At 30.2% G+C, this 27,129-nt stretch overlaps 2 protein-coding genes across 2 annotated transcripts in view; both read left to right on the top strand.

Moving 5' to 3' along the window:
• Window positions 1–140: 140 nt before the first annotated feature.
• cv (twisted gastrulation BMP signaling modulator crossveinless) lies at window positions 141–6,158 on the top strand. Its single transcript, XM_090111218.1, has 5 exons — window positions 141–592; window positions 783–989; window positions 2,246–2,381; window positions 4,350–4,418; window positions 5,776–6,158. The coding sequence occupies exons 1-5, from the start codon at window positions 391–393 to the stop codon at window positions 5,882–5,884; spliced, it is 723 nt and encodes a 240-aa protein (XP_089967344.1). The 5' UTR covers window positions 141–390; the 3' UTR covers window positions 5,885–6,158.
• Window positions 6,159–10,262: 4,104 nt separating this feature from the next.
• LOC149901711 (transcription factor HNF-4 homolog) overlaps window positions 10,263–27,129 on the top strand; it is a 40,151-nt gene continuing 23,284 nt past the window's right edge. The window contains exon 1 of the mRNA XM_090110606.1: window positions 10,263–10,591. Within this exon, the coding sequence (XP_089966732.1) occupies window positions 10,495–10,591 (97 nt within the window). The 5' untranslated portion in view covers window positions 10,263–10,494. The remainder of the gene's footprint in view (window positions 10,592–27,129) is intronic.

The following is a 27,129-nucleotide window of genomic DNA, read 5'->3' as shown; positions in this document are numbered from 1 at the left end:
TCTGTGGATAAGATAATAAAATTTTATACTGTAGCAACATTACACTTGACATTTGAATTTCAAGTGGTCTTGCCATTTGCCAAATGTCATTTGACGGATGCTTATTGCTTGTCTTGCTGAAAGCAGCGCTCGCGTTTGGAAATAAAAAATTTTTCCGTGATAATAAATAATTCCTCATACGTGAATCAAGATTCAAGACAAACAGTGATTAGCATTATAAAATATTAAATACATCAGTGAAATAAATTGTATCTTGTAACTTTAGTCAGTTCTCTGTCTTAATGCAATTTGTTTTGTATGACATTATAATATATTGAAGTGCGTGTGTAAATTCCTCACCAAAACAAACAAATAATTACATTCAGAATTTATTAATAATATTATTTCAAAATGGGAGTAAAATTTTATGCTATTTTTGCATTTTTATGTGCTGTTCCGATAATTTACGCTTGTAATGAGGCTATTTGTGCCAGCGTTGTCTCAAAATGTATGTTAACTCAATCTTGTAAGTGTGATCTAAAGGATTGTACGTGTTGCAAGGATTGTTTCAACTGTCTCAGTTACTTGTACAGTGAATGCTGCAGTTGTGTTGGTAAGTAAAAACTTTATAAAGTTACAATTTTCACAGAAGATTATCTATAGTATAGCTATTTTGTTTATACTATTAATAACTCAGGCCCCGGAATCACAGACACAATAGAAAATCTATTATGTCGTGGCCCGGTCAGACCGTTCGGCTCGACAATAAGTAAAATAATAAATATACAATTTATTTCTTTTAGACATGTGCCCGAAACCGAATGATACACAAACAGAGCTTTCCAAATCATCTTACGTAGAAGAGTTATCAGACAATGTACCTGATCTCTTTGCTGCTCTGACTAGTGATGTGGACCCTCAACAGAGGTGGTTGTCCATCACATATCCAGTGGACATTGATATATCTGCTTATAGACCAGCATCGGAGAAACAACTTGTTTACCACCTTCGTAAGTATAAACGGATACATTTAATATTAAATTCGAAGTAGTAATAAGTATTTGTAATCTATTGATTTATAGCATTAAACATTTTAAAAGTATGGATGTATGTATGGAAGTTATAACAAAGTGGTATTCTAACTTTAATTAAAACTTTCATGAGAAATCAAATCTCTTTGAAAAATGTGTATTATGCTATCTATTTTCCTGCATCAAGGTTTAATCCATCAGGCCCCGGAATCACAGACACAATAGGAAAGCTATTGTGTTGCGGTCGGATATCGCCGCTTGGTGGTTGAGAGGTTAAAATTCAAGTCAATTATACATATGCAATAATATTAAATAGGCATCAGCTTGTATAATTAAAACAATTTTGATTGAAAAGACCCACACAAGAATGTTGATTTACTGAACAACAAAATAATTATTAATTTTTGAGAAACAAACTCAAAAGCAATAGAACATTTTACTTACATATTTTAGCTTTACAAAAAATGTTTAGTAGATCTAGATTATGGAATGAAGCAATTTTCATTTTTAACAATATAAATTTAAGTAGGTATATAAATAAATTTAATATAGTATAAATTTTTAACAATAAAACTAGCTGTCAATATTTTAAATATATTATAATAATAATTATATATTATAATAATTTTCTCACAGTCATGAATAACCAATTTTACCTACCCATTAATATTTCTCAGAACATCAGACCCCTACTGAGTTAGCAATGAGTCATCTCAACCTGGAATGCTACCTGCTCCTGTGATTCAAGCTTTATTTTTAAACCATCTTTGTCAATGATATACTTTGTTTCTTATCAATACTTTTATGTTTAACAGTTTGTTGATGAAATTCTTTGAAATAATGTTAAGTACATGGATTGTAATCTCTTTTAAAAGTAACGGTAATTAATGTTTGGTAGCTGGAATTCAGTATCATTTGTATGTTGTTATGTATTATGATATACTGATATGAAATGTTACTTTAATGTATATTTAAACAAATTGCATTTAAACAAATTCAAATTTGAGATGGACATATTATTAAAAAGCATTTTAAAGAATTATCGCGTCATGTTTGCTTCGCTCACTTGCCTTTTCATTCTCATTTTCGGCAGTATTAATTATTATATTCTTGACAACAATTATAGAAATCATGGAAAAAAATCGGTCACCCTCGTAATTACAATTTTTTTATTCTTAGCAGGCCTTATCATTTTTTTACAATTTTCATTATTTTTTTTCAATATTTGTCTACAGAAAGCGTGGAACAAGAATCGGAGCCGGTAAGCCGTGATATAGTGACGTTCAACTGTACCGTGGCTTTTCTCTCGCAGTGCATGTCGTGTGACAAGTGCCGGGCGTCCTGTAGATCCATGGGGTCTAATAGCTTCAGGTATTCTATTATCAATGTGATGAAAAATCATGTACATATTAGAAAGAAAGAATATGATTAAATATTTACATAGCTTGTTTATTCTCCTAGTTCATAAACTAAGGGCTGATTTTTCAATCCTTGGTAAAAATTTATTCGTCGAATAATTTATACAACTACCATTTTAAAAACGTATTCTAATTGCAGTTTACGTGACATTTTAATATTATCGTGTAATACTTTATTGGACGGATAAGTTTTATCCAAGCATTGAAAAATTGGCCCTAAATCAAACAAATATCAAAATCTATGCTGTGCATTTCATGTGAAAGAGTTATTAAAATACACCAATAAATTCGCCTTTATAATACTAGTAGTACACGCTGAAGATGCCAGGTGTCATTATGTCTCCAATTTTTCCTCAAAAACATTGGTTGTATCACGATTGTTCCTAAATACATGCTTCGAAAATTTTACTACAATAGGCTATTTGACAGTATAAAAAATAAATTACTTTTTTGTGTAATCCATATATATATAAGGTTTTTGAAGCGATTTAAATTAATAAATGATATAAATAATAACTTATTTATTTATAAATTGTCGAGAAAAAACATCATATATATTAAAATTACCACGTGACCGAAAACATCCATGATTGGCTGCATCTGCCATGACGTCACAGCGGCGTAAATAACAAGAGATCCCAACGTTTACTCACGTCGTTGATAATTTCGCTTTTGGTTTTGTTTCTTGTATAACTTATTTCTTGTGATTCAAGGTGTCTGTAATCAGTTTTGATCTTTATGTGTTATTTTTGTTTGTCATGGAACCTAATTTCGAAAAAGCAGATAGTAGAAATCTTCCTAAAGTGAACGCTATAATGGTTGGCATGTTCTTTAAAAACAACCCAGATTTTTACGCTCCTGAATTGAGAAATGTGAAAACAGCTACGTAAGTTAATATTTCAATCGTCATTCATTAGGTAGGTACCTTTTTAGTTAAATGTACCTACAAACATGAATCACAATAGCACAATAATTTTATTATGAAGTATACATTTTTTAGGTTTGTTTTTCATTTCAGCCATCCAGTTTATAGGATCAAAATTGACGTGTTTGTATTGATTATTTTCAATATCAATACAAACACGTCATCATCAATTTATATATATCATTATCTTACCTAAAGCAGGTACCTAAGTAATGAGACGATTTATACTATGTATTGCAAATAAAATAAACTGCCTACTAGGTATTCAACACCATACTTTCATCGAAGTGGTCTTCACAAAAAAATATAACTGTTTTAATTGATATAATATATCTAATATCACTTGGATTTCAGCGAGCTAACTGACACTTTCTACGCATTTTTATATCTTTTGGAGCACATATAAATAGTTTGTCAGGGGTTTTAATAGTTGTATTTCTGCATCCAGACCACCTATAAGAACTCATTTTCTGGTTTTTAAACAGATTAACTTAATTATACTATAATTAAAACAAAAACGAACAATAAGTACTAGGAGCAAGTTGATGTTTACGCCGCTGTGACGTCACCATGGTCGCGAGACGCCATGTTCTTCAAAATTGTGTTTTGGCGGCATATTTGAATATCATGTTTTTATTTTCCATTTTCTCAATGAATAACTACAAAAAATTAAGAAACATGTGTTTTGTGTGCTCTATAAACGTATCTTAATAATTTAAGACAGTTTTCAAAACCTTGTCAAATAGCCTATTATTATAAAATATCTTCCTAATTATTTGAATCTTTGTTCTATAGACTGAGCTGGGTAATGTTCTCGATTCTCGAAGGAAACTTATTTTTTTTTCTGTCATAAATAATCCTTATATGATTTGATACTCACAATAAAAGTAGATATGTGGCGTAAACAGTCACAAAATAATATTTAAAAAAAAACATAAAAAATGTAAAAAATTACGACTTCCATACAAAAACTAATCAATCCCGTACAAATTTCAGATGGTTCCACGACGGTTGCTGCGAGTGCGTGGGCGACAAGTGTTTATACTACGGGATCAATGAGAGCAGGTAATGTTACAGATTCGCGGTATTGTGTGTTGTATGGCGGATCGAAATAGCTTTGATGTTTGTGGGTATGACTATGGGTACTAGTAGGTTGTAACCTATTTAGTTTATTGATGGATTTGAAATAACGTAATCCTCGTTGTGATACATGTTGTAATGCCCTTCCTTTTAATTGGCGACATGAGTAGAAAAGACCTTAGTAAATCTTTTTAGTCTTTCTTTATAATGTTTATTTATTTAGTGTTTTGTAATTTGTTGCACCTCATTTGAGAATGCGTGCTTTAACCTAATGGTTAATAATAAGTGTTCAATAAAATTAAAACATGAATTTACAAGTAAATTACTTAAAAATATCTAAATTATATTTAAGAGTGAACACAGCAAAATGGATTTTGAAAAAAAGCTGTAAAATTGCTTATAAAGCAGTAAAATATAACCAAAATTATCAACCATTTAACCAATACTAGTAAAACTGTAGGTACCTATATCATATTTGCTATATACAAAGTATTATATGTTCTATAACTCCAAGACAAACAGTAAAGATAGTTTGAATGTCGAGAAAATGTTTAGATAACTTAAAAGCTTACACAAATCAGATGTCATCTTGTTTACACGTTATATATGGAATATAAAGCAGGCACCTGCGCACGCGCACAAGGCCGTTGCGTCATATTATATAAAAATATATACTATTATGTATAAATCATTTTACAAACTGCGGGATAGATATCGTATGTCGCACAGGTGTGCTATTTATTCAAAATTGTATTATTTAATTTTTATTTAAGTGGCAATTTTAAAGTTGGTATTAAGTTTCATAGGTCAGGAATATTAAAGGAAAAATTAATGACCTATAGAATAGAAAACAACATTTGAATCAATAATTTTTATTTATGTATAATTAAATAAAATCGAAGATAGTAACGGTGTCATCGTGACACGAAGCTATTTAAACATGAAAATAATATTAATGCATTGTTTTTTTTTTACAATTATTGCTTATATATGCAAATTTCCTAGAAACTATTAGTTTTTGCCTGCAGGTTCACATGTACATAACGTTAGCTGGTGATGTGAAAACATATTGCCACACACTATTTCACTTGCATATATGCAATGAAAGTCTGGTATTTAATTACTTTGATCCAAATTATTCACATTAATTTTAACATACATAATAAGATAGAAGTAAAAAGTTAATCTCGTATTTATAATATTAGTGTCTTATCTATTGGGGATTTTTGTGTCGTTTGAAATAGGCCTACTTGTATCTTTCCAAATAAATATTACGTAAAAGAGATACAACTCTGCTGAAATAAATTATCAAACTTATTTTACTATATTTTCTGTTTTTCAGATGCCTAGCTTGTCCAGGTGGCAAGGAAACCCCTGATTCAGTAATCGACGACGATTTAAGTTACGACGACTTAGATTACGGTGAAGAAGTCGATGCCCAGTCAGTGTAAACTTAAAATAACTTTAACTTAGTACCATTGTCGTCAAATAGGTGTTATATGTGTCAAATGAAGGATAGAATCGAAGTGCGAGTGGGATGGCGAGGTGTAAAATGTTGGTGTGTGAGCGAGATGGCGTGCTGTCAAATTCAAATTACGTTATTTATTGGCACAGGTTATATTTGATAAAGTGTAGCTAACTTTAATTTCGATAATGACGATTAGAATGTTGTTTATAATATAAATTTCTTTCGTTTTGAAGTATGTGGAACTTTAAATTTTATTTGACACTTTGTTGTATAGAAAGATATTTTTATAAAGATGGTTCCCTATTGTCGACATGGTACATAATTTTACTTTATTCTCTCAAAACCAGTCCATAAAATAAGTATTTATAATATTTTTGCCGTAAACTTTAATATTTTTTTCACTTTTAATGTATCTAAGATACTCGGCTCGGCGAATGATGATTCCTATGACACTGACAGTTATTCTCAAGAGACAAACTTGTAATGGCGTCACCATTAAATTAGAAACGTATTGGAGGCGTCTAAAAATGGCATTTATTAATTTTTAGGTAGTTTTATGCCATTACAATGATATTCCGTTGGAATTATAACAATTCTTAACATTTACGAGAAATTATTTAAATCTGACTTTACGTTTACGTCCTGCAAAACTTACATCGTTGGCATTTGTCGATAAGGGAAATGAGTACATATTTTATAAATCCGAAAAATCAATCCAAATAGTGAGACTATACCTGAAAAATATCCATTTACCTATGATAACAAAAGTTTTTCAGACAAATTAAATGGGGACATCCATTTTCATGATAAAATTTACACTAGAGTATACGTGTTTAACGGGTTAAAAGATAAGGTGCATTTTTATGTTTTGGAAAACTTTCGTTTTACTTACCTACTTAATCTATGCTAAAAAACTTAAATCAACACAACAACATAATACACGTTAAAAATTTTAGTTTAATTTTTGTAAAAACATGTTTACGGACGTGGCTGAATGCAAAGCCACGCCTTTGCCTATAAAATAGTAAAGTATCGACACGACCCATTATACGAGTAATCACTAAGACGAACTCTCATTGGGATCAAGGTTCGCCGTGCCGAGTATATTGATTTAATTTTACAAATGTTTACAAAGTATTTTTGGAAGATAAAAGTGTTTTTAAATAAAAGGAAAATTTCCGTCCTCGAATGAAATATTTATGTATTATGTAGTTTTAAGCTTATTAATATAATGTTTTCAGCCAGTGAACATTAATTTAATTGATAATAAATAAATAAAGAATCTCAAAAAATGAGAATTTTTTTAGTTTATAATATGTCTTGATTTATTCTTTATATTATACAAGTAAAATACTCTTCTATTGGCTTTAAATCAACGATCACATTACCAACTAAGATTTTGATATAGGTATATTTTTTTTATATTTTAAGACTCGACATTTTACATTATTAAATTAACGGAACAAAAAATCTGTTTTTGTAGTGTATTCATTATATTGAAGATTTGAGTCTTAATAGTTTAAAAATAGAAAGCTGCCATTTGTCCATGTAATAATAAGTAATAGTATAATTAAGAAGATTTCAGTTGATAACGCATCACAAATTAAAAGTAGTTAGAAAAGGTAACCTTTGCAAGGAAATACGTATGTTTGATATTTTTTATTACTACTACAATGTATAGACAATAATTCGTCTTTAAGTTTATGATTTACATATACTCTCTCTTAGATCGAATTATAATTGATATACATAGCTTTTATTTCGTGTATTCTTTACAAATATGTAATATGTTATGTCCATTCATTTTTTTTATTTGAGGATATCAGTAGGTACAATTAAATATGAAAAAAAAATTTTGATTTCTTCTTTCATTTAATATGAGAGAAGAAATATATTTTTAAGATATTATAATTTTGGTGACTATGTATCTATTCTTAAATATTCTATTTTTGCAGTAGTTTTTAAGTATTATCCAATTTTGATTATTCATTAATTTGAATTTCTCATATGTGCCAAACATTATTGACTGTACAAAAGTTTGCCATTATTTAAAGTTGAAAGAAATTAAGAATCTTTAAAATTGTATTGCCATTTTTAATAATTAAGTGCCTTATTATGTATAAGTTTACATTTTGATGTATTTTTGTAATTTTTCGTGACAAATAAACGAGTATTGTATACAATTTATTTGTTTTATTTTTATTGTATACTTATGTGTTAATCGAATTGTTATCTAGTATTATACACAAACCATACACAAACACACTTGCATAAAATGTTAATTTATTAAATCAATAAATATATAAATACACAAGACCAATTACAGACAACAGTTATAATGTTCTAATAAATAAATATAAATAACATGTTCTGTTATACATTGAAAATATGTCAAATCATTTGTATATCTTTGTAAAGGCACGCTCTTGTTTGTGAGTTTAACACAACGCGAACGTGACAAAGGGAAATAGGAATTCATTTTTATATATAGAGATTTAATATAAATGTTTTACTTCCTCGTGGTACTATTGTCCGTGAAAGCAAATGAGAGAAAAGCGAGTCACGATGAGTCGATGTTTCTTATCAGTTAAAATTATGTTTTTTACCTTAATTTATTTAATTATCAAAAATATATAGCTGCAAAAATACTACTATCGTTGTTTTTAGTCAGTAGCTGTCAATCCTATCAGAAGGTAATCTATCAAATATTAATTGAAATTATTTTTTGTGGGTGTGATTGTACTAATTGGATATTATAATAATCACCATTTGTCAGTAACTTAAGATTCTTTATCTCTATGGCAGTCACAAAAACTCAAAATTTATAAGATAAGACTGTAATTAAAAGATATTTTCACTAATGCTATCTAAATAAAGTGCGTTACTTAAAAATGTTCAATACCTACCTATTATTTACTATGTACCTAGTACAAAAAATACTTTAATGATACGACCTTAATGAGAAAGATTACAGTCATTACATATCTATTTATATTTTTATCGGGACGATCAATCAATAGATTAAACAATTATTATGGTTTCTAAATATACATTTCACTACCTACTTATTAAAACTCCAAAATACATTTTGGAGTTTTTTTTGTATTTATATTTATATATTTTTTGTAAATCCATGTGTGTGAAATACCTACATCATTTTTAATCTTAAAAATTTATCGCCAAATGTGTTGATAGGCGTAAATCTCAAATTAGGATCTACGAATATTCGAATATCTACTACCTAGGTATATAATAAGTTACACGAGCCTTCATAATTAAAAAAAGTAACTTAGAAAAAAGCTATGAATAATTTAGAAATAATCTTTATTTTTAATATATGAATTACCTACACAAAATTACTAATAACATAAAATTATCCATCGGAAAATTCATAACAAACATACATCTTGTTCTGAGCGACCTTGTAACCATGACTCGACCCAGAAGTACGTTGTAAAAAATAATACCTGAGGTTTATTATTTCTTCTACACAAATTATATTTTTTATACAATATAACATAAACAATATTGTAGGATCATATTGTAAAAACTAGACAAATGGTACTTAGTTACTATTTTTTATATTTATTAAAAAATTCAAATAACAATATCCTTGAATAATATTATCTAATTAACTCTGATTTATTAAACAGGAATGGTTTTCGTATTGCGGTTATTGTATTGGGTCTCATCAAAAATCGTGTATGGAAATCCGGTGAACTCTACAAAATAAATTACCTATAACTTATTGACTCTACATGTATAATTAATATTCAACGAAAAACTCAAGTATTTAACTCTATCTTACAGCTTACTTTTGGTAAAATAAATAAAAGAAGGGACCGAACTAAAGTAACGGATTTAAATCAGGATCACCCTCCTTGTATTGTGTATTGAAAACTCAAAAAAATTAGGTCATCGACAAAATGTATTTTCGTATTTTGTGGATCGGAAATATAATGATAAGGCAATAGTCGTTTAAAAAGTTAATTATTTTTTTTCTTCAGTGGCTCTACCTACTAGTTATTATTCTGTGGCTCTACTATCTAACTAGGTACTCCATATTGACATACAACATTTCGTTAAAAGTGTGATATCCAGCCGTCTAGCGCCAAAAGTTATTTATATGGACATTTATATGAATATACGTTTAGTTAAGCAATCGAATAGATATGAACTACGCGTGTATACGATATCGCCGTATTTAGACCCTCTAATTGAAGTCTTAACTGATAAATATGTAAATATCACACCCAGTGTATACCCAATATCAAAAAACTCTCCATTAATGTATAGCACATGTGATATAGAGGCAGTGTTGTCAGTGGAACTGCATTCACGGTGTATTATTTATAGTGAAGACTGAAGAATCAGCTGTGCGCGACTCGCTTCGAGTTTGTGAGCGGCGCGCACGCCGTGGCTACGCGCGTATAGCGATCGTCCTCAATACGGCATTCATTCTACCATTACCGACTGGTAAACCCTTCGATAGAACTACAAAGTGCTGTGTACAATTGGATTTGAGAATAGTGTTATAGCATGCCCACTCTGTGATTGGAAATTGAACCCAAAGTTAAGTGAATAAGTGTCAAAATGAGGAGCGATCTGATGGCGCCTAGCGAGCTGGAGGGGACCGACTACCTCCTCTCCTCGACTATTAGACTTGAGGACAGCTTTCTGCAAATACTCGGTACGTACCTACCTACGTACGGAAGTTACAAGCCCAAATATTAGGTACTATTTCAAAGTATCGCTGGTTATCTTATTTTTCATAATTTGAGGTGAAAGTAAGTATTGATGATTCAAATTAATTTTGCAAGTATTTAAAGTATCTGTATATACGGGTTATTTTAACCTGTAGACCGTACTTACAGTATTAACTTGTGCACGCGAAAATAAGCGTCAAGGCAATAAATAACTACATAGGTAGGTATAATGCCTTGATATATCTTGATTTATTTCGTAATTGTTCAAAAATTTATTATTTTATTAATTGCACTTATTTATACTATATCAAGGGCTGCCTAAGTTTAAATTTAATGTTTAAATCATGTGAAAGGACTCTACCAAATTCGGTGTAGGTTACAACAGTAGGTACCTATTAAAACCAGACTTATTAAAAACAACCTACCTTGAAAAGTATGTACCTATTGCTAAATACCACGTTAATGAAAATTATGACGAAGCAAATTATTACGATGCATTTTGTGTGAAAACGTTACCTATATATGTATTAAACTTAAATTATATATCTACGTGGTTACACGTTACTACAGTAAAATTAAACTCGTTTTATTCTCATACTCACTAGTTATGTATTTACACTCAAGGTCATTCTTTATAAGATTTGATTTTTCTTAAAACAGAAAAAGAAACATTTGTTCGTTGTGCGACAAGTTAGGAGTAAGTACGTAGGTATATGTAACTACGATTCTCAAATTCAATAAACAAATGATTTAATTCACACCTTATGTTATACCCACTGATCGCATAATGAATTCCTAGTTCCCATAAACAACTGTTTTTTGCTGTAAAGTGGGTACAGATAAACAACTTGTTTAAAAACATATTTAACATTACTCTACAGTCTACGTTTTCGTTTTAAAACAACAATGTACAATGTACCTACATAATATCTGCATAATACACAATAAAGTCTAAAGATAAATATTGTATATTATAAATTATAATATGCATGTAATCGAATACAATTTCTCTGTAAATCCTGTCGAATAATCCAGTTAGATTATCCAAGAATCGATAAATAATTCAACACGTTTTGTAGGTTCTCATGTATTTTTAAATTAATAAAAAAACAGCCAGGTCATCTGATAATGTACATTTTGCAATTTCTTCATACTTAACAAAAATTAAGTATCTAATGTGACATTTGGTAACATAGTTTACCTACTTTTGAAGAATGATAATAAAATTTGTTTCAATTATCGTACTTATTATTAACTCTACGTGTCTCTACGTAATCTATAATATCTATTATAGTTTTCTAGATAAATGGACTATTCAAATTTCAATTTAAAAAAAATCAATTCGATCAAGCAGTTCGTGAGGAACAAACAGTTCAGATATTTTTCTTATACATAGATTAGTTAGAAGTAATTATTAACTTATTAACTACCTCTCACTACTTATTTAAAATCGTGCGTTCCTTTTTACCCCTAATTATCTTAAATCAATAAATACGTTAGTAGTAACATATTATAATTAAACAAAATTTAGAAAATAGTAGGTATAAGGTAAGTAATATTCTATTTCGCTAATTAATTATTCAATGTAGAGTCGCCGGGCGGGTTTTTATAAATACGATAACTCAAGAAAATGTACGCTAATATGTTTACTAGACTGTTATCAACATAGATAAGTCCCAAGGCAACAACAATTTACGGAATTATTGCATACAATAATACTTATTTTTAAATATCCTAGGCTCTAGAGCAAAAGGACGTCGTAGAATTCGTAAGAATATTTTGCGATTGCGACTAGAGTGCCCACTTCAGCGGCGTCAAAAAATAAAATAATTTTCGGAATTGTTTCAGTAATTTCAAAGATTCGAATCACACCAGTATTTGTGTTACAGCCTCCCTATATTTTAGGTAAAGTTTGTACATACTGTTTATACTGTGGTTTGTAGTTATCAACTCTTGATTTATTTTAAAAATGATCTTAACAACTTAAGACCAAAACTACATTATTCCAAAGGTATATTCTCATGAGTTTTTATCCCGGCTCATTCATTGAATGGAGCATCTAGCGAATGAGAAATACTTAATAATAATTTAATTCACTGTGCATCATAAAACATCTAAGAAATTAATTCAAAATTATAATATTATGCGACCACGACCCGTGGAAGGTAATAATAACCTGGGCTTATATATCTGGTTTAATTGCCGTAAACCTGTCCATTCATTTAAGAGCAGAATAAACATACAGATACTCATTATTAGATGTTATTAGCTTAGAACTTGTAGATGTTGTGTTATAAGTTGTGGAATGTGCATTGTAAAGATATAGATAGGGGGGTATAAAACTACATTGTAAATATTCTAAAAATAAATCTGCATCGGAATATTTTAAGGATACTAACCTTGAACTTAAAACTATTTAAAGATTTCCGGTTGAGTAACAGTTTTCTTCTGTAAATTGAATAGCAAATGGTATAAAGCCCATATTTATAAATTTAAAAATTAATATCACATAGAAATCAAAAGAAATAAATTATAAATATAATAAGCACGTAGTACATATTTATTTACTTTAAATACAAAATTAGGAAGGTCATTCACTGACGCTATTCACTAAAAAACTTCTATGAATTAATCTCTACCTAATTTTATGGTTAAACATTTTATTCAAAGGAAAGCTTTTATATTTTAAAGTAGTCCGAATAGCATGTTAAATGTTCAATAATAATTGTATGTAGGTATTACTTGTACAATATGTAATGGTTTTGCCGTTTTGGTATTAAAATGTGTAGTTGTAAGTACTTGTAAGGTCAACTTGGCATTTCATTTTTCAAATAACACAGAAAGGTTATTGAAATAATTCAATCTAATAAAATAATTAATTGATACCTTGTGATATAAGATACATCTGAGATACACTATCTTTACATTATGATTACTTAAATATAAAATGATACAATGTTGCCATGTGAAAGCAATTGCAAGTACGACTGCCAAGTCGGAAAGTAGCCAAACAAGTTCAAGCTTGGAAATTAATAAATAGTATTGCTATAATAAATGCATAAAATGCATTTTGCAACCATATGTAACATTATTGGAATATCTCAATATCTGATAGGATATTTGAAGACATATATATGTAGTTAAAATAGTGCATTTAAATGGCAAGGGAAATTTTGTGAAACACATGCATATTCCAATTTGGATTTGGAAAATTCTATGAATGTTGAACAATACAATTCTATTTCATATTATCTTGCCATGTAAATATTTTGTAGAAGGGTTATAAATACAGGAGCTTGATGAAAATAGAAAAGAATAAGGTCTAGGTGACTTGTATCTTTAAAAATGTACGCATCAATTCACGCCTATTTTTGATAAAGGTAGTTATAACGAAATTTATAATTAACTAGATTTCCGCCCGCGGCTTCGCCCGCATTTTCAAAGGAAAACCCGCATAGTTCCCGTTCCCGTGGGATTTCCGGGATAAAACCTATCCTATGTGTTAATCCAAGTTACCCTCTATATGTGTGCTAAATTTCATTGTAATCGGTTCAGAAGTTTTTACGTGAAAGAGTAACAAACATCCATACATCCATACAAACTTTCGCCTTTATAATAGTATTAAGATTTTAAAATTGCGTAAGTATAAATTAATGCAAATATTAAATATCTGATAAGGTGTGAATGTAATGTTATGCTCCTTATAAATCCGCATATTCCGTTTTAATACCAAAGCAGCAAAACGTGTTGAATGCATTACAATTTAGCTAAAGGTAGATCAAACTAATATTGTGAAATTAGGTGAAAATACTAAATAAAAACAAGAAAGGAATTGAAGGTATCAAGTAAAGGTGTTAAGACTCAAGAGAATGCAGGAGCGACAGTCGGTCCATATAGGTAAGGTTCATATCTTTCCATATACATATTATGATATGACCATATATAAAAGGATAATCGAGCAAACTAAAGTACCTACACTCAAGCGAAGCCGGGAGCGAAAGCTAGTGTCATAGACTCATAGAGCAAGGCTGTTTGAATATACGACATAAACATTGTACTGCAATGTTATACCGAGACACATATAAGTACACGCACGTTTTATGGATTTTAATGAATAATTGCTCGCAATTAGACGTTACGTTGTTTATACTAGATAGACTAGAATCTTGCTATTTACACTGTAGTCTCTAGATATGATTGTTGGCTGTTGCATATTAAAATTATTTCAAGATAAATTCAAAATTTTGCTACGCTATGCTGTGTTTTATTTACGACTATGTCCACATGAATGTAGTCTTTTATTCTTTTATTAAAGTGAAACTTTTATTACATCGTCTCAAACTTTTTGGTCTGTGTAGCGCATGTCACGTGTATCGGGTAGGTATACCTACTCGGCAGCCGACCGTCACGCGACATGCGCTACACAAAGCAGTGTTCGGAACCGTTCGAACAGTTTCACTTTTACCGTGGTTTCATAAAACCACACAACATTTTTAATTTTTATATTCCTCAATAAACTTTACTAACTGGATTTTACAAGGTAAAGCAGGCTACTGGATCGTACACCTATATATTCTTAGCTCTACCACGCTCTACATTATTAAAGTAGGTACATATAGGAAACGTATAAAAGACGACTCTATCGACAATTTTATTGAATCTTTGCATACAAATTACAAAGGGAAGAAAATTGTAGGAAGAGAAATGACAACTGTAACATTTCTAGCAATTCTAGCATTATGATTTTTGCTAGAGGTATTGCAAAAGTTTGATTCTCCTATTTTATAGGCATCTAAATTGTAGCGGTTTTAGACTCATATTATTTTGTTGTATTCAAAACATATACCTGTTTACATCTTTACATCTATAATATCCAATAACTAACACACAATAAATATTAATGATTCATACACTAATTAGGTATTTAGTGTTAATTTATATCTAGGGTTATCTTTATTTATCCGGATCATAACTTATAAATTCCTAACCTTTTCGCTTTGAGGGTTGACTCTACAAATATAATTTAAACTTTATTAAATACACGTGTACAAATTATTTTTTACGAAAATCAATACAGATAGTAATCATGATTCGTGGTTAGATTAATTCAAGATTAGTGCTATTATCTTTACAGTCCATCTACAATTACTATTTTTCGTATCAATTGTAAAATATTTCCATAGTATTCAATACAATGTGACATAATACTATTCAACGTATCTAAATAATATGCTACGATTACTCTACTTAAATACCTAGTATTTTTCCACTAAGTCTGGATCAACATTTTCGCTGAGTCATATTCTTGAATCCCGTTTATCCAGATTTAACAGCTTATAAAATCTACTATATAAAAATAAGTCGGGTTTTCCTTCCTGCCGCTATAACTCCAGAATGCACGAACCGATTTCCACGGTTTTGCATTCGTTGGAAAGGTCTCGGGCTCCGTAAGGTTTATATAGCAAAGAAAAGGTGTCTCTGGTGGCGAAACGGAGTTCGCCCGGTTTGCTATAGTTTATCTATAAAAAGCTTATTGGCATTCGCAATTAATTGGAACTTCAATGGTGTAGAAAATTGCGTTATCCTAAAAATACTTTGTTTACATTAGTATTAAAAACGATAAACAGTTTGAATCCGGGTCAATGCGCGATCAAGCCCCTTATCTACAAACGCTTCATAACGACATTATCTATAAGTGACTCATAGTATAGCATTCAGGGAATTATATAAAACACCGTAGTTATTTCTATTACCTATTATTTTTATCTGATAACCACATTTGGATGTTTCTATCAACTACCTCAAAGACCAAACTATCGGCTACCTATATTTATTAATACTTACATTTATTAAAACTGCACTCATTGCACTCATGCTACATGCTACGCCTACACAAAATTATAAGTAAGAATATCTCAAGATAAATTATTTAATAGCCATATGAATTGCATTTAAAAAATTAAATGACTGAATTACGATGCCTGCTATAATTTAGTAACCAAATCATATAGCAAAAATTTTCCCGATTGACATGTACCATAACAAAAATACATACATATTATATCTATACTTAATATTATAAAGCTGAAGAGTTTGTTTGTTTGTTTGTTTGAACGCGCTAATCTCAGGAACTATTGGTCCAATTTGAAAAATTCTTTCAGTGTTAGATAGCGAATTTATCGAATATTATATGCTATAATATATCATCACCCTAAGACCAACAGGAGCGGAACAATGCGGGTGAAACTGCGAGGCACAGTTAGTCACTTATAACATTAATCTACGGCCTATTATGTAGTTCTATACAACTGCTATAAATATCAATTTGTTGCGTTGTTTTCTTGATAAAAATAACACGTAGACACATAAAGATTGTAACGTACAGTTCACAACAACAATACCTTTATACATTTAAAACAAATTAATAAAGAACTAAAAGTATATAAATATTTTAATACTACTATAATATGTTATATATGTATATATTATGTGTCACTACTCAGTTCTCAACAATTGACAGCGAACGGATATTTCCCAAGAGATTCCCCTTCATGTTATTCTTCCGTTGACACACTGGTAATTTTCTTATTCGGGAAGTATCTATAAATCTATTTCCTTTGTTAATGTGTTAACTAAGTCCATATATAATTTTAATACATACATATTTAGCTTTACTATTGTTCTATTTATATCTTCCCTTTATTAATATTAAATTATCCTAGTTTTTAATTACGTAACTTTATTAGTAAGACATTAGTGGTACATTTTCATAACATACACAATCGTTTTATTAGCAACTTTTAATGTGTACGTTAGTATTTTAATGTGTAGTACCAAATATTAACATTTATATATATAAAAAAAAATGTTGCGTGGTTTTATGAAACCACGGTAAAAGTGAAACTGTTCGAATGGTTCCGAACACTGCTTTATACCTACTCGGCAGCCGACCGTCACGCGACATGCGCTACACAGACCAAAAAGTTTGAGACGATGTAATAAAAGTTTCACTTTAATATTTTAAAGCCAAAAGATATAGTACACCCCTCACCGATTTTATTACGGTTAATCAACTCTACAAATATTCATGGCCATATATTTTACCGTTTTATCTAACCTTCAATAGTAATAAACATTTATTTTATCTTAGTGTATAAGATACTTTATCTAGATGATAATGCATGAATTGTTAATAAGCTACTTCGTTTAATACCTCCATAATCGTAATTATGGAAAAAACTGAAATGCTGTTGTTGCTAGGTGACCAATGAAATTCAATTAAAAATTCATATATATATAATATACATTTTATCTAATATCCTCATAATTTTTTACACACACACTTACGTACACACATATAAAAAAGTAATATACACATACACTTATAAAAAAGGCTTTACATATCTGCAATTGAATTATTTAACTAGGAAGGAACAAAACGCGGCAGACTTCTTACTTTTTTGTTTGGAATGCTACTTCACGAACACTATTCTTTTATAGTTATTTACATAATGGTTATTTATAAAACGGAATAGCTTTCGTCGAGAAAGCACTTTATAGTTCATCAGTTTTTAGTGAAGAGACAAATCTGAAATCACAAAGGTGTAAATTATAGTGTTGTGATAATTTTAGTTCAGACAAGGTCGCATTGATAAGGTTGAAACTATGAATGTTATTATGTTTTGTCTAGTTAATAATAAAAATAGAAATAGAGGAGGTTTGATTGATGAGAACTTTCGATTTTTAGCCGTGATCGAAATAATTTGTAGAAAATAGCCTCGCAAAGTGAATTAATTCAGGTATTCAAAGTCTTGCCTATGATTAATTTCGTTTGAAGGTAGAAAAAAAATGAATTGGAAATTAAATAGCACGCCCGGGACCAAGACTTACTAAAACAGAAGTGTATTATTACTTACTAGAGGTCCGCCCCGGCTTCGCCCGTGGTACATATTTCGAAATAAAAGGTAGCCTATGTCCTTTCTCGGGTATCAAAATATCTCCATACCAAATTTCATTCAAATTGGTTCAGTAGTTTAGGCGTGATTGAGTAACAGACAGACAGACAGAGTTACTTTCGCATTTATAATATGTATTAGTATGGATTAGATCATCAATAATGATATTCGATTATCACCAAATACAATGAAAGTACTGCATTAATCATTCAAACAAAAGAGGTCGAGACTCGAGACCCGGTTAAGGTTATGTTAACTTATGGAAAAAATATAAACGTAGTTATATATAGATTATGGACTCCTTGGATCACACGAATTGCTTCTAATACCATACATTACTAAATAAATAGTAAATAAAATAAATAAATAAATATTATAGGACATTATTACACAAATCGACCTAGTCCCACAGTAAGCTCAATTAAGGCTTGTGTTGTGGGTACTAGGCGACGATAAATATAATATTTAATAAATACATATATAGATAATAACACCCAGACCCAAGAACAAATAATTGAGTTCATCACACAAATATTTGCCCTGACCGGGGATCGAACCCGGGACCGTCGGCTCAGTAGGCAGTTACTTTACCACTGCGCCAACCGCGTCGTCGGTAGTAAATAAGTACTTACGTAAAAAAATAACTTCGCCTATACAAGCTTCAGTGCGTACCTAGTACCTACTACGTTATACAGTAGCCTGTGGTTTATCACTAATTAAATCTATTTTCTTGTCAAATTTAAAAATAATGAGAATTGATCTTAATAAAATTGTACCTAGTCCCTTCGTTTTTATTTATTATTGTAAAATAAATAATAGTTAATTCTCATTTACTTACTTACCTCTTTCCTGACAAATTTTCTTTTCAATACAGCACAATTCCATCGAGTATCTTTTATTATTGTCTGATTATATCAATATTTCTTATTGTTCAAACAAAATGATTATGGTACCTATATAGGTACATTTTATATTCAATTTTATTATACTGTGACATGACTGTGACCGATCGTGACGACTCGTCAAGGGTAATGGAGATTATTTCTTTTTTATTATTTCTATATGCATAATGAACGTAAACGACTTATAGTTATAGTATAGTTTACTATAAGTTGTATACGTTGTATATTAAACTGTGCTATATGTACGTTATGTACTGTAGTATACTATTGCACCTCATGGTAGGCTTTTTAGTTCCGCTACGGCACACTAGGGGCGCTGTACGAATCGCTAGCGACGGCCGACGAGTATCGTGTGCGTAAACTCATGGTAGAGCTACTTATTATTGTAACTGGAAAATTCATAATCACTTGTTATATAATGTCGTTTTTCAATTTGTTTTACAAATGATCCCTAGGTTCTTAATAAAAATAATATTTTGCACAATATAAGTAAATCAAATACGTTATCCAGTATGTAAATTTAAGAGTAAATTGGATAACGTATTTGATTTTTCTAACACAAGCTTTAAATTAGTGTTCATATTTCGTTATCTGGTAATTTTGGTAAATATAAATAATGAGAAAACAAAGTTATTATGAAATCAAGTCAAGTGACCCAGTATATAAAATTATAATATGTATAAGTAGGACAAGAATTATTGAAATAGGATTAAATTTCGTCAGCGATAGAGCTGTCTCAACATTATTGTGGACTTCTAGTCCCAGAATAATTTATTTATGTTATATAGTTACCATATTAAAGGATTGATTCTATAAAATCGATTAACTTCGATCACCTAATTATTTATTATCGCTTAAATAGGTACCATATTTATTGCCTCTTCTTGCAAACGAGTGTTTCGCACGATAAAATATGTGAAAAACATTCGGACTTATTTGTCCTATTTTTCCTATTTATTTGTCATAGGATATTTTAACAAGAACGGAGAACGAACCTACTATTCACACAGCTGCCTCAACAGATATTCACTTACCATAGCTCTAATCGATATACAATACCTATATGTATATAACTCTCAATGATTTCTGAGTCGTTCCAAATAAACACGCTTTCATCATATAACCGACACTCACTACGAGCCAATAAATTATAAAAGTGATACAATATATTTATAAAGTATCTAAATATAATACAAATCTTTATACAAAGTCAGTGGAAATTGCCACTAGTGATTGGTTGTATCACTTTATTTATAATGGAGAATGCAAGCATGTGATTTTCTTGCCAGTGGATTCATAACCTATGCCAACTGATACAATTTGCTATGTGTTGATACGTCATGTTATCTATAAGTAAGGTCATGATTTGAGGAAGGATTGGAGGTTAACAATCCGGAATATAACTTAAGAAACTTTTAATAACCTACCTTCGTCGGTCCTACAGAATACAGATAAACAATATTGTTGCAATGGTTGAAAATTATTTAGTTTCAAAAAATTTGAATATTCTTATGGAGTACAGATTAAACTATGAAAATTGGTTGTAGAGATTGAAAATTAATTAATACCTATATTTTTAAATATGGTTATTGATTTTAATGACTCTATCAAGTTGTATTAGATAGGTAACGAGTTAACGAGAGGAGTTTTTCAGAAGAAGGCCAGTATTTTGATAATGCCCGATCATGTCCAATTTATGGCAATAAGCAGGCCCTCAAACACAGTATCTAATAAGACGTAGGTATATTCATACATTTGCCAGGTGCCAAGACGTCGCGTGGGCCGTCGTTCTAAGTAGAATAGTGTTATAACTTATATTATCTCTGTCACTGTTGAATTCGTGTGGTCAATAGCACACAATAATCATCAGTGAAAGTAAATGTTTTATTTATTTATTTATGGTGTAGCTGTGCTGTTCAGATACAACAATCAGGGATTAAATTGTTATATAAGTCGCACAATTCTCACACTCAATGTTTCAGTTTAAAAAAAATAAATGAGCAAATATTATAATAAAGAACATGTAAAAAATTCAAGGTCGTTATTGTAGTACACAGTAATTTGTGCAATAAAAACTATAAGTGTTTTAAAACTATAAATAGTGTGGTTACTGTAAAAATATGCGATAAGTGTTCAGACTTCATATCCATATTTTCTAAAAAAAATTTGTTAGGTACTAGGTAATTTAAGTACACCTTTTGTTACTTTAATAATTATTACTAATTAGTAAAATATAATACAATACAAGTAAGTACATATGTTGTAGAAACCTGATATATTACAAGGTTACTCGTTTCCCATATTTTAGTAGATTTTTGGATTTAAATTAAAAAATAAATTTATGATTATTCATCGTTTGAATGTAATTAGGTAGTTACTATATTGTATTATATAATTTTTGAGTAACTATATAACATTACAAGAGAACAAAACGTGTTTTTTTATTTTTGTTGTATATTTTCAGCAGAATAAATGCAATTGTTAGGTCTTTAAAGCTTAACATGGCATAGGTAATATTTTAATTCCATTCTGTAACTAATGATACAAAACATTACATTATTTCTATTATCATTGCTTTGAAAGGAGAAAATCAACTAGATAAGTACATATATGTAGATGTTTACAAATATTTCCATACGATACAGAATAAAATACGCTATTAAAAATCGTGCTTACCACAAAGCAATAAAATAGATTTATTACTGTAGAAAAACAACTAAGTACTTTCATTATGAAATATGCATAAGCCTACCAAATGCCTACCAAGTTTCTAATGAATGATTTTTTGGCCCTGCGGTAGCAGTTAGCACTGTCAGACAGCATATCACAGTATTACAATATACATAATATTGTAATACTGTGAATCTATTATTATGGTTGTGTGTATGTGTGCGTATGAGCATATGTTTGCTAACTAATTAGTTTATAGAGAGCTCTCTCTTTTTAAAATGTAAGTCTACTAATTTACTCGTGATGCTTGACTGATATTGATAAATCATCACAATATAGACACAAAATACATATTATTAAGTAGGGATTATGGTTACACAATAACTTTATTCTAATTTGCGTTTTCAACATAAATAACTAGGTAATATGAAATATCATATACCTACGTTCATGCATAAAAATTACCAATCTATGAATAAAACCAGAACAAGTATCTAGTAGATATCCAGGTAGATACCTACTCGATATCTACTAGATATTTTTATGGTTTAGACTTTAGACTAACATACAGTACATACAGAAATAAGTAGCTTTAATACCATAATGTTTTTTCAAAACTATTCATAGGTATTTATTAATTCTTATATCACTTACGTACGAGCCTACGTACACGTAAGTTCCTGTTTTAAGGAATTCATTAACCTGCGAAGGTTAATGCTAAACAGTAATTATATATTTATTATTCCTCTGCACCAACGATTTTAAACATTGCTAATGAGACCATTGCCTTCAGTTCGATTAACGAACGTATTTAGAAATACTTTTTCATTTTATCCTTTTTTCTGCGCGGCATTCTAAAATATATATAATGTCTTTTATTAGTGACGATTGTTCGAAAAACATATAAACAACTAGCAATGTTTGAAATGGCCTTAATTCATGTAGAACTATAAAAGTATGTTGTCCTGAGATTTCTTCAGATAATTAAATACACAGAGCATGACCACACGATCAACATGGCGTTGTTATGCTTCAAAAATCATTATAATGTAATGTCTAGAAGTTATAGCTCTTATCAAGCGTTATGATATGAAAATGTCGCAGTCATATTGTAAAAACTGGTTTATTATAATCTATAACTCGCGATATTGTAAACTGTTGAAAAATTGTCATCCATAACATTTTCAACTTAACGTTTTACTAATATTTTGTTTGACTATAATATATTCGGGGTACTTATTACCCATGTTATGTTATACCGTGAATCTACTTTGTCCAAACGTCTGTCAAACGTTTCGGAAGACGAAGCTCCGCTTCGCAGGTACCGATTAGAGTCGCAGGTATCCTAGTCGAATAATTTAGCCTCCTAATCTAATATCGAATACCAATTTCAGAATTTATCGGTTTAATAACGCTAGATTAATATACCGAAAAACAATGCATTAAATTGCAAGTAAATGCAATATATGGATCATAATAGAATTTTTCAACAGATTAAAATCCCACATATTGTTATCTATTTTTTTAAACTAAAAGTCAAGATAAACAAGTCAAAACTATACCACAGGTGTTAGAGCCTAGAGCCTAGAGGTATGAATGGATCGCGTCAGTGCAACGTCATCTATTTTAGATTATACGTGTCATTGAACGTCGGGCGCAGAGGATTTGCCAAATGCCGCCATTGCATCTGCCAAGTGACGTTGAGTGCAGATACTTTGTTTGCATAACAATGTTGTGGTCACGCATCTGTTTCATAATATCACGTTGTTGATTGTTGATAGTTTGGGAATGTTCCTATATAGTTTAATTGAACGTTTATAGTTGACCTGGTTGCCGCCGGTTAGTGACCCTGAGTATTCCGTCAGGTGGTGAGGATATAACCCAATATAACACATATGTTTTGTTAGAATATTTTAATGTGTTGATTATACTACGACATAAGAAATATCTCTCTCAACCCAAGATAACTTTGGTCTATAGTCTAGACGATAACTTGGATAATTATTATAATATACAATTACATTCTCTACGTTCTCCACGTCTTTAAATTTTCAATAAAACAAGCAGGTAGTTACGAATCCAAACACATTTTATATCACAAAAAAGATAATATTCATAAACTCATTATGACGATTATCAAAAATACATAACTGTAAAAAACACATTTTTAAGAATGCAAAGATGCTTTTTGCTAATGCAAATAGCAACTTAGAAACATTATTTATCTCATAAAATTTTTAAAAGAAAGGCAAGGCAATTTATTTTTAATGGCATATCATAATATTGAGCCACTGAATAATTTTTAAATCACCAAATTGAGACTTTACTACACAATTATTTTTTTTTTATAACTATAAAGCTGAAGAATTTATTTGTGTGTTTGAATGGTAATCTGGGCCGATTTTAAAAATATTTCACACAAATTATTTAAATGTGACGCATGTGATAATAATATGTACATACCACAACGTGCGTCGCGTAGAGTATTATATATATACTATGCCACAACCGAAGTCGGGATGGACCACCAATAAAATAGACATAATACTATTTTATTATTTTTATGTCGAAATACACAGTTCACACTACAGGTTACCAATTTACGAGATTTTTTTAAGATATGCAATAACTTCTATCAAGGGCCTTGAGCGCGGGGACCGAATCGAGAAATTCCGTAACGATAAAAACTCACGCTCCTCACTCCGACGGACACGGAGGTGTGGCTTGAAGGCATGCTATGCAATAGCTTTACCGCGGCAGTCCTCGAGTGCCATGTACGTCTTTTAACTTTTTTTTCTAAATATTGTGGCCCAATATTTTAATTAATCATAGAATTATCTACTATTAAAATCAGTGATACATTGAATTATAATATGATAATTAACCCATTGAGCCCCGAACGGCCCGATCGGTCCACGACACAATAGATTTTCTATTGTGTCTGTGATTCCGGGGCCTGAGTTATTATATGAATATAAAATAATGTGAAATGGTACTGTGAAAATATTATAGCCTTGACGTGTAGTTGTACCCAGTTGTTTGTTTACTACAGTCGAGAAATGTAAATACTCGTAAATATATCAACTAAGTATGTCTCAGGCCATATGTATTGTTTTGTAGGACATACTTACTACAGCAGAACGATTATTAAAAAGACAATCTTTAAAGCATATTGAGTAGCAAAAATTTCTGAATTCGATGAAGTGCCGATAAAGTGCCGAGCGTTTATAAACGGCGAAATTCTACAATTTGCCTACGACATATTTTACAAAGTATGACCACGGTTGTCATGTCATGTCTAAGACACATGTCTTTAATCTAAACCGATTTCAAAAAATGAGATTCTCTATGATGACTTGTAAGATATTCTATATTATATCTCTGTTATAACAGTTACCCCAGATTAATTATTTTTAAATAAGTAGGTAAGTATATAAGGAACAACGTGTCAAGATGCTATAGAACAAAATTGAAAAAAAAAAAACAATGATAGTGCAATTAATCGTAGGTACAACAGCAATCCTAATCAAATTGTAGAGTGGCAAAACTTGGGCAAAACAGTCAATTTGGCATTAATTTGACCATATCTAAATAATAATTAATCCAATCACGTTTATATACTGACACGTGATAAAGTAAACTATTATCAGTGCTTATTTAATCTGCATTACTTTTTTAATTTTGATAAAAAAAAATCGCAATAAGCATGTATTATGTAGATATACTCTAGTCGATAAACTTAAAAAAGAAAAGAATAACTCTGCGAGTGAAATTTGATATATGACACTGATTTCATATTGATACAATGTAAAAATTAAAAACTAATGACATACGGTTTACTTACTGACTAAAAATAGTTACAAATTAATTATTTCTAATCTGTGCTAATAAAACTTCTATAAAAATATAAAATAATTTGTTGAAATAAAAACTATCGGCAACCTTACCAACTATTTATAAGGAATCAACATTTTTTTTTTCATATTTTGGTAGGTAGGTATTATTTATCAATTGTTATCTTTGATATCAGGATACGCCCAAATTTTTGTTACACAATAAAATACTTTCAGTTGTTAAACAGTGTTTAAAGAAAAGATAAGATACTTATACTTAATGTTATGTTATCTATCTGAAACTCAGTTGATTTCCCCTTTAATAATTAACAATAGCAATAGTTTTATTAGTAACTAGCGGTCCGCTCCGGCTTCGCCTGTGGTACATATTTACGTTTTCTCTACATAAGAACCATCCTCGTACTTCAAGGAATATAATAAAAAAAGAATTATCGAAATCGGTTCAGCCGTTCTCGAGTTATGCGCTTACCAACACATTTTGCGATTCATTTTTATATATAAAAGAAAGAAGATTAGGTAGTAGCTTACATTTTTATATTTTTACCGTGAAGAAATTCTGTAGAATACCGGCTACTTTGGGGGCTATGTCATACTCCTGTCTCCTACTGACTAAAACCTCACGGTGGCCTTTTTCAGTGTAAGTAGGGGATCTCGGAATCTCCGGTGGGAAAGGTCATGTACACGCTCTCCATTCTCATTCGTTGGTGCAATTCATACATTCATGATAAGCCTCTGTCTTTTGGCCTTAATGTTATTTTCATACAGGTAGGTAGTTCCTATTAACTACTACAATGCAATGCAATGAATCCTGCCTCAATACTTTCAAGAACTAAACTACCGTAACTCTGTTTACCAATAAATTACGTAAATCGTAAATCATAACAGATGGATTCGTCATGCAAATAGATTCTGGATGTGTTCCAGTGTGCATTTATAAGCTATATCTATGCACCTAAAATATATTCTATGTTATAATTATTATTTCGTTTAACTTGCTTACCTACTCGTATGCATTGTAGGTATAATAGTGTATCGATATGTGTCGATATTATTAAGATAAGAGGAACATAATGGAAAGCTGGAGGTAGGTAGGTACTAGGGATGAGATGGGGAGGTAAATACGCTTTTTATTTAGAAAAAA

The sequence above is a fragment of the Colias eurytheme genome, chromosome 16 (genome assembly GCF_061535395.1).
Source record: "Colias eurytheme isolate Ceu_HAF_F1 chromosome 16, ilColEury1 Martin Lab GWU primary, whole genome shotgun sequence".
In the NCBI taxonomy this organism is placed as follows: Eukaryota; Metazoa; Arthropoda; class Insecta; order Lepidoptera; family Pieridae; genus Colias; species Colias eurytheme.
Note: the sequence above shows the minus strand (reverse complement) of the source record. Positions and strands in the feature narration are given on the sequence as shown.